We start from the raw sequence: 10,000 nt of genomic DNA, 5'->3' as shown, positions 1-10,000 counted from the left end.
GAAGGCAAGAATTGGGGCATGGTTGAATAGGTATATATGTGTTTGTGTGTTTGTGTTTTTGTGTGTTTGTGTGTGTATGTGTGTGTGTGTGTGTGTGTGCATCTTTCTTCTTCTCCTTCTCCTTCTCCTTCTAATTCTAATTCTAATTCTCCTTCGAATTCTTCTCCTTCTCCTCCTCCTCCTCCTCCTCCTCCTCCTCCTCCTCCTCCTCCTCCTCCTCCTCCTCCTCCTCCTCCTCCTCCTCCTCCTCCTCCTCCTCCTCCTCCTCCTCCTCCTCCTCCTCCTCATTCTTCTCTTACGTGCCTATGTGTGCACACCGACAGACGAACGGACAGAGGCAGAGAAAGTTATAACCAGGGAGAACAGAATAATAACCCGATAACTTATGGCTTAATGAAGCTAGGTCATATTTCGACAACTATTTACGGAAATCAGGTCACGGTAATGGATACCTTTGACCTTATTTCAACGATCGCTTATGATAGCTGACCTTAAACCAGTTCCACGTTTGTTTTTTCATTTGATACCGAAAAAAACTTGTAATAGTTCTTATAATTTATATTCATAGTTGCTTCCATTAATATCCATATATTTTCTAATACTTATACTTATACTTATATCCATATTTATATTTGCTTATACTTAATACTTATATCCATACTTATATTTTATCATATTTATATCCATACCTATATTTTTGTATACCTATACTTATATCCACACCCATATTCAAATAGATTTATACTTATATCCACACCCATATTTAAATATATTTATACTTATATCCATACTTATATTTTCGTATACCTATAACTATATTCATACTTATAATCTCATAGAATTTCCTCATTCTCATAAATCAGAAATGTAACTATCTTACACCGGAATCAGGGCTCAAGAAATAAACAACTTCCGTGGTATGAGACGGAACACAGGCCCATTGAAACTCTCTTAAGTTGTTGGCTGGTTCGCTTGCCCGTCGACAGAGGGCAGAGTGGCGGGCAAATAGCTCTGTGGGGAAGTTATATTGGAAGTTATATTGGAGAGGGAGAGGAATTGTACCATGTATGAACAGGAGGATTGTTATCGTTGGGTCAAACCAGCATTTACAAGCGCTCCTTGTGGTAGGTTCGAAAGATAAATTGGACGAACACAATCTGTTTTTGTAATAGTGGCAGATGAAAAACTAATTTATTTTGCTTATAGTGGATTTTTTACTTTCTTTTAATCGTGGCTAAATAAGGAAGGGAAATACACGACAAGATGTTTATGTAATCCCAAATCGGATTCGATCCTACAAAAAAGCTTCGACACAAAAAAGTGAAGCGATCGGAAGACGAATCAACGCGCAATTCACGATGTGCATTTGTTTATACATACCCTTAAGGCGAGATGTATAGACAAGAGCTGACAAAAGACCTAAACCTCAGTCGTCTTCGATCCTATAAGTAGGATCCAACACGACTAAGGTTTTGGTCTCTGTCAGCTTTTGTTCGCGCAGCAGATTTAAAATAAGGCCTAAACTCGGAATTACCATATGTCGGGAACTACCAGTTTTTCTCTATAAATCTAGAATATAATTTATCAGAAGGGCCGAATAAAGAATTCTAGTTAACTTACCGTGCACTAAAAGTGTTGCAAATAATGTTTAAGTATCCATATGCTAATGAAAACGGAAAAAGACGAGTCAATGTGGTCGGGCTTTTAATCCTTTTCATTTAGCACATGTCTATATCTTTTGTTTAACTGGGACACTGCGAATACCCTAAATAGATCTAAGGAAAAATACACGCATACAGTAACACAAAAACAAAAAATATAAAACACGTATTTAGATGACACTTCTCTCGTAACAAATAATCACAAATATTTCTACAAAAACATTGACACGAAGATTAAACTCAAGGACTAAATACCTACAAAACCATCATAAAATAAAAGATACTCAGGGAGACCAAACATAGAAAATCGGATATTCCTGCGCCCTGACCTCGAATCGGGTCAAAACAAAGTAGCATCGAGAAGCGTGCTCTGGGACCGTTTCACTGTGACCTAGCCTCCCGGTGACCTAGTGTCCGTTTGACCTAAGCTCCCTGTGAACTGGCCTCTATCTGACCTAGTCATATAATAACAATAATAATAATAATAATAATAATAATAATAATAATAATAATAATAATAATAATAATAATAATAATAATAACAACAATAATAATAATAATAATAATAATAATAATAATAACAATAATAATAATAATAATAACAATAATAATAATAACAATAATAATAATGATAATAATAATAACAATAACAATACTACTACTAATAATAATAATAATAACAATAATAATAATAATAATAATAATAATAATAATAACAATACTACTACTACTAATAATAATAATAATAACAATAATAATAATAATAATAATAATAATAATAATAATAATAATAATAATAATAATAATATTAACAATAATAATAATAATAATGATAATAATAACAATAATAATAATAACAATAACGACAATAACAATAACAATAACAATAACAACAACAATAACAATAATAGTAATAACAACAATAAGACCTCTCACCTGGCTGGTCCCAAGACTGGGCATTGGAGGAGAGGCAGAAAAGGTGCAGGAGAGCAGCAGGAACGACCAGCGTCAGGGGTACCAACCAAACAGCCATCCAACCGCTCTTTCCGGCCTAAAAATATATTAAATACATGGAGATAGAAAGAAAGAAAAAAAGGATATGTGTGTGTGTGTATGTGTGTAGTGTGTGTGTGCATGTGTGTAGTGTGTGTGTGTGTGTGTGTGTGTGTGTGTGTGTGTGTGTGTGTGTGTGTGTGTGTGTGTGTGTGTGTGTGTGCATCTACATACATACACACACACACACATACAGACACACACACACACACACACACACATATATATACATATATATACATATATATACATATATATACATATATATACATATATATGTGAATATAAATAAATATATATATATGTATATATATGTATGTGTGTGTGTGTGTGTGTGTGTGTGTGTGTGTGTGTGTGTGTGTGTGTGTGTGTGTGTGTGTGTGTGTGTGTGTGTGTGCATATAAGCAAATACATACACACTAATAGGAAAACAAAAATGTATCATAAAATGCACTTCCTTTGAAACTAACATATCTTTTTGTACAGTTGCAAAAATATTATGATTTTCCCTAATCAGCATACAGTAATTACGAGTTATATCAACCTCTGATAAATACAATTCAAAATATAGTGCATATCCATCAATCAATGACCTAAGCTTCAAAATTTTGATGTTTGGAAATCAATAAAATATATATTAGTAAATGAAATTAAAACATGGGATTGCGTTTATAATGATCAAAACAATAACGGCATCAATAATGACAATTAACAATGATGCTTAATACTGGCATTACAAGTTTTATTTTAATAATAAAAACGATGATAATGGCACTAAGCAAAGCGCAGCAAGAAATTTTTTTATAGTTGCACGATAATTATAAATAATGATAAAAAAATAATATAAATATTAATAATACCAGTAATATTAGTAATAATAACATTAAAGGAAGAAATAATAATCACAATAACAGTAATAATAATTACAATAACGATAATAATAACAACAAACAACAACAAAGATAATGATAATAATATCATCATCATCATCATCATCATCATCATCATCATCATCATCATCATCATCATCATCATCATCATCATCATCATCATCGTCATCATCATCATCATCATACTCATCATCATTATCATCATCATCCTTGTTATCATTAATAATAATAAGAATAACAACAATAACAACAATACTAATAAACCGGTAGACGTTTGGGTGAACATACACACCTTTTGCATACCGAAGCCGTCGCCAATATTTCTTAACGGAAGAATATTTCGCCAAATTTCTTTCAGCAGGACACATATGAAACTTTGCGAATCTTAACTTCACAAGCAAAACATTTCGGAACCTAATTACTTATATCATATTTCCCAAAACCTCCTCCTCGTTGTGAAAAGTCGAGAATAAACCAACTGTGTGTAATCAAGGGGTAAAGATGGCGGTTACGTGGCTTTGTAGGTTAACAAGTGAACATCAAAGTACCCTTAGTAACGCTTTGTAAATCTGATTCAGCAATTTGTGTCCATGGTGCCGTCAAGTGTAAAGTGTCGAGTGGTTGCCATAACAAAAGTGAAAATAGACTAGGGCGGCATTTCGAGTCGAACGCAAAATTTAGCTGTTATGGTTTGTGACGTCATCAAGCCCACCCTATTAACCTCTCTTCATATATTGTCAAGGTCATTTCGGCTGCTGAGTAGACATAAAGATCTTGTAATGGGTTTTCATTTTTCATTTTGATAATAAACTGCAAAACCATCGTGAACAGACATTGTTTTTGTTTTTTTTACGGTTTTCATTTTAATTATTTTTTTTTTGTGTTTCAATTCACGTAAAGTCTATATAAAGATGGTCTTTCCATAATATAAAGACGCCTAGTTTAATGACCGTGTTCTGTAATAATTCACAGCATAACAAACTAATTACTTTTTCATTATCATTACATTTCTAAGAATCTCATAAATACACTGTCCGATGTATAAATATATAAATATAAACAACAATCATTTCAAAATAGAATTAAAACTAAGCAGGAGGATAGAAACGAAAATACGTGAATCGAGATACACAGCAAAACGGTACCTTTTTTTTTTTTTACGAATTAAACGCTCTTTTCCACATATATAACAACACACCACAAATCCGTTTGTGTGTGTGTGTATACATATAAATGTTTATATACATATGTGTGTGTATGTATATATATGTGTGTGTGTGTGTATGTGTGTGTGTGTGTGTGTGTGTGTGTGTGTGTGTGTGTGTGTGTGTGTGTGTGTGTGTGTGTGTGTGTGTGTGTGTGCATGCATATTTATATGTATACATATATATATAAATAAATATATATGTGTGCATGCATATATATATATATACATTTATATATATATATATATATATATATATATTCGCTTGGTTACCACAGCTCTCTGCTATGTCCACGATTTATTATATTTACAAGTTTTACAATCCTCTCTCAGGCACGACATGCATTGAAGTAAATAACCTAAATACGGTAAAAGGTTCAACAATTAGATTTTTTCACTTTTTCTCTGAACAAGACCCATAGTGTGATCTTACACAGTCCGACACCGAGCGACGGAATTATCACTGGCAGACGAAGATATGAAAACAGAGAGATAATGTTTATCATAGACCTGGCCACTCAGGACGGTACTAAATGACGGTGTGTTATCATATGTTTGCTTTCTATATGGATAAGGAATTCGATATAGAGTGATTGGTCCCAGTAAGAGTTTTAGACGAATATGAAGTATTTCCTAAGCCGTTAATTAACAAAGCCAAATATAACGTTTCGCTGCCGATAAGCTATTGTAACAGCAAATCAAGGAGTATACAAAATAGTAACGATACCCGTCATAAAAATAAGACGGTCTAAAATAGATAAATAAATATATAAATAAAACTCTATTAACATAAACCGATGACGACTGAAACATACCACAAAAAAAAAAAAAAAATAGAAATTCAAAATATAAATTAACTACACCGCCTCGGACTTATGTTTTGTCCCCCTGTATTTTTTTGTGAATTTTGTTACATACAGATGGCTCCACGTGTGCTTAGCCGGCAAGGAGTCTATCAGTAAGCCTTAGTTACCGATCTTCATTCCCCCATTCCTTGAACTGGCGGGAAACTGTGTTTTCCTTTTTTAATACATTTGATATCGATACTGTTATTGTTATTGATGTTATGATTATTAAATTCTTATTGTTATTGGTAACATTCAAGACAATGAAAATATGCAAAAGACCCATTTCAAAAGTCGAGGAAAAGGGTAAACGGGTGAGACAGGTAGGACTAATAACCGACTTTTAAGCACTTGTAGAGCCATCTATGTTCAAATACAATAAACTTGTATTACAGTGGGCAGGGAATGTAGTCTTGCCATATGGGGCGATTGGGTTAATAAAAAAAGAGCAAACTAGATAAAAATGAACTCCCCGACCTCTCACAGGCGCTCCACAAGCCACTCAAAACCCGAAGCCAACGAGAGGAGGCATTATAGTCAAGCCACTTTCCCCGACGCCCTTGTCGAGGAAAGCTGCCCATCAAAAATACCGAATGACTTGGGTGAAGGAGCGGGCAGTCAATAGGATCCAGTTTATAGGGTCATTTCGAGCACGGGATCAGAGTAAGTATGCAGGACCCTCTTTCCCTACACTGAAAGAGATTCCGATGCTGTGTCTGTTGTTCGTGGGTTTTTATAATACGTCTTTTATGCGGAGTCTGTCAATGGAAAGACGTTATTTTCCCCGTTCATGTAGGGGTTTGTGGTATTAATTTCCAGTTGTTCTTGTGTCACAAATACGTACATGTAGAGATAACTTTTTTTTTTAGTCTTGCCATTCATTTATGCATTCACTTCTAAAAACACACAAAAATAAATAAAATAACATACTACTACTGCTATTACTAATAACGATAATAATAATAATAATAATAACCAAAACAATAGCAACAACAATAACAACGCTAATAATAACAATCTGAAATGACCAGTTCGACAGCCTGCCACAAGACATTCCTCAAACCTGTTTCCTACTAAGAAAATCATTGCAATGTCATAGAGAAGCACAAAGGCCAGCTGATTGGACAAGAAATATATATAACAATGACGTTTTGATGCTTGGAAACGAACGCATGGACAGAGCATTATATATATTGAGATTTTGACCTTTAGGAATTCAATAAATCAGATAACTGTGTGTCGTAGTCAGAAACCCCAAGTGTTCCAGATGGAAACTGTTTATTGAACTTCTTGTAAACTGTTACCCTTTCGGAAATGCTATTTCATCGAGGAATTAAATATAATCCAGAGATTTACCCCATAGAGCAGCGTTACTTCAACGAGAGTTAAATGTTTTCCAAAGATTTACCCAGGAACTGTCTGTAAATGTTTCTATACATTAATACATTTTAACAAGGGAATTAGACGTTCTAGAAATATTTACCGGAAATTGCCTTTAGCTAATTATCCACACATGAGTGTCATTTCTAACAAGAAATCATTTATTTTCAAGAGATTTATCAATTAACTTCAGATCTAAAAGCTTCTATGAATCACAGATGCAGCCACACATATTCTGATGTAATACTGTTATTAAAAAGACAATGTGGATACGACTTAACAGGGCTTATTTTCACTAAAACAAACAAAAAGAAAAGAAAAAGAAAGTCTAAGACAAATCAGGTGAAAACAAATATTTAGCCTTGCCCATCTCAAAACACTGCTTCGGATAAATAATCGAATAAAGGTGATTGAAAGATACAAGAGAGATGTAACTTGGTTGAACACTTCAATATCCAATACAAATGTTTTTTTTTTTTTTTTAAGAAAATAAGTGCAATTTCGAAATTTCGATAGATTTTTTTGTTTGTTTGCCTTATTGCATGTTACTCATGTCAGTTTTCACCACTCGAGATATTATATTTTTGATTTTCCATAACGCCTATAATATGAAAAACGTTTAAAGCTAGAAAATCATTTGATTTTAGTTATCCTCCCATTAAAAAAAGTTGTTATATTTTAATAACTAACGTTTTATAATGGCGTTTTCACTGCAGCATTTATATGTATTTTTAATAAAGTCTTTTTATCAATACGTTTATCATAACGCTTCTATCAAAACGTTTTTATGTCAGTGCATTTATTAAAAAAAAAAAAAAAAAAATACGTTTAATTATAACATTCTTGTCACAGCATTTTTATTAGTTTTTTTTTTTTTTTTCTTATTCCCATCTTTATACTCCATGTATGTTACAACGTTTCTATAACAATTTTATTACAGATTTTTATCACAACGTTCTTATTACAAAGTTAACGTGACAGCCTTTCGGTCACAACATTTACATTACGTCTTTCTGGCAAGGTTTTTACCACAAACGATTTTATCACAGTGTCTTCACTACAGCTTTTTACAAAATAAAAAAAAGTTTTATCACGACTTTTTTAACTCCGTCTTCATCACATCGTGTTCATCCCAACGTTTCCATAACAATGTTTTAATTCCAACGTTGCCACCACACAGCGTTTTTCTCCTATCACGTTTCCCGGCTTTTCTATTTCAACGTGTCTAATGCAACGTTTCCACCAGAACGTTTTCGCCCTAACATCCTCACACCAACGTTTTTTTTTTTTTCCGTTTTCTTTTTTCTTTCTTTTTCTTTCTTTTCTTTCTTTTTCTTTCTTTTTCTTTCTTTCTCTCTTTCTTTCATTCTCTTTCTCTCCATCTTTCTCTCTTTCTTTCTTCCTTTCCATCTTTCTCCCTTCCTTTCTTCCTTTCTTTCCATCTTTCTCTCTTTCTTTCTACCTTCCTTTCTTTCTCTTTCTCTCTTTTTTTTTAATTTCCCCCCTTCTTCCCCCCCACACCACCACCCACCCCGCCCCAACTCACCTGCGCGAAAGCCGTCAGAACCACAGGCACCACGCCGGCGGTCAAGATCCCCGTCAGGTTGAAGATGTGAACGAGGCGCCACAGCTGTAGGGGAGCCAAGTCCTCGAGGTTCAGCCTGTTGCCCACTCTGACCAGCCCGACGCCCACGCCGCCACACCCGGCTGCCACGCCCACCAGCACGCCCGCAGAATCCAGCCCGATGGTGGCCATGAGGATCAGCGCTGTCACCACCAGGAGGCTGCCTTTTGGGGGAGAGAGATTGGGGTTCAGTGGCGAGTGGTTTGGGGTTGCGACGAATGGTGGGATTGGGGATGGGAGTGATGGTGGTGGGAATGGGAATGGGAATGGGAGTGATGGTGAGGGAGATGAATGGTGGGAATGGGAGTGGGAGTTGGAATGGGAGTGATGGTGATGGAGATGAATGATTGGAATGGGGATGGGAATGGGAATGGGGATGGGAGTGATGGTGATGGAGATGAATGGTGGGAATGGGAATGGGAATGGGAGTGGGAGTGATGGTGATGTGAATGAGTGTGGTGGGAGTGGGAATGGGAATGGGAGTGGGAATGGGAATGGGAGTGGGAATGGGAGTGGGAATGGGAGTGGGAATGGGAGTGGGAGTGGTGATGATGATGGTGAGAGTAGAAATGGTAGTGATGCTGGTTATGGGAATGACACTAGTGATAGTAATAGTAATAGTAATGGTAATAGTAACATTAATAGTAATGATAATGATAATGATAATGATTCTGGTGACGATAAGAACACAGCAGAAAACAGCACTACCTCTAATTAACATAATGACAAGGAATACCATTATTACATCAGCAGCAGCCATAACAATAATGATAATAATAACACAAATCCATTATATCACATTCACAAAAATAATAAATATAACGCTGATAATAACAATAATGCAATTAACTTACAACAACTACCACTATTTATACTACTACTACTACTATTACTATTACTACTACTACTAAAGGTCCTGAAGACAATTACACACACATACAGTTATCATTATGATAAGTGTTATCATTAGAATAATCATTGTAACTACTATACTTTTGTCATACAGGGCCTACCTCAAGTATTTTGATACAAATTGCGATATCTGTCTATCTATCTGTCTGTCTTGTTAGTTACCTTGCTGTTGATTTACGTAAACTATATGCAGTCTTGGCAGTGATCAAGAGTGTCATTATCATCATCTGTAATTTCCCTAAAAATAAGAATAACAGCAATAGTAACAACAACCACAATAAAGATTATTACTACCACTACGACTGCTACTACTACTACTACGAATAAGAATAAAGAATAAAGAATAAAGAATAAAGAATAAAGAATAAAGAATAAAGAGTAAAGAGTAAAGAGTAAAGAGTAAAGAGTAAAGAGTAAAGAGTAAAGAGTAA

The 10,000-nt window shown here is 34.6% G+C and overlaps 1 protein-coding gene across 1 annotated transcript in view; it reads right to left on the bottom strand.

Annotated features, from left to right (window-relative positions):
* LOC125037353 overlaps positions 1-10,000 on the bottom strand; it is a 61,156-nt gene that overhangs the window by 7,004 nt on the left and 44,152 nt on the right. Inside the window, exons 9-10 of the mRNA XM_047630458.1 lie at positions 8,580-8,821; positions 2,598-2,712 (exon numbers count right to left, since the gene is read on the bottom strand). Coding sequence (XP_047486414.1) covers positions 2,598-2,712; positions 8,580-8,821 — 357 coding nt within the window. The remainder of the gene's footprint in view (positions 1-2,597; positions 2,713-8,579; positions 8,822-10,000) is intronic.

Source organism: Penaeus chinensis, chromosome 23 (genome assembly GCF_019202785.1).
Source record: "Penaeus chinensis breed Huanghai No. 1 chromosome 23, ASM1920278v2, whole genome shotgun sequence".
In the NCBI taxonomy this organism is placed as follows: Eukaryota; Metazoa; Arthropoda; class Malacostraca; order Decapoda; family Penaeidae; genus Penaeus; species Penaeus chinensis.
This window is presented reverse-complemented; position numbering and strand designations above follow the sequence as displayed.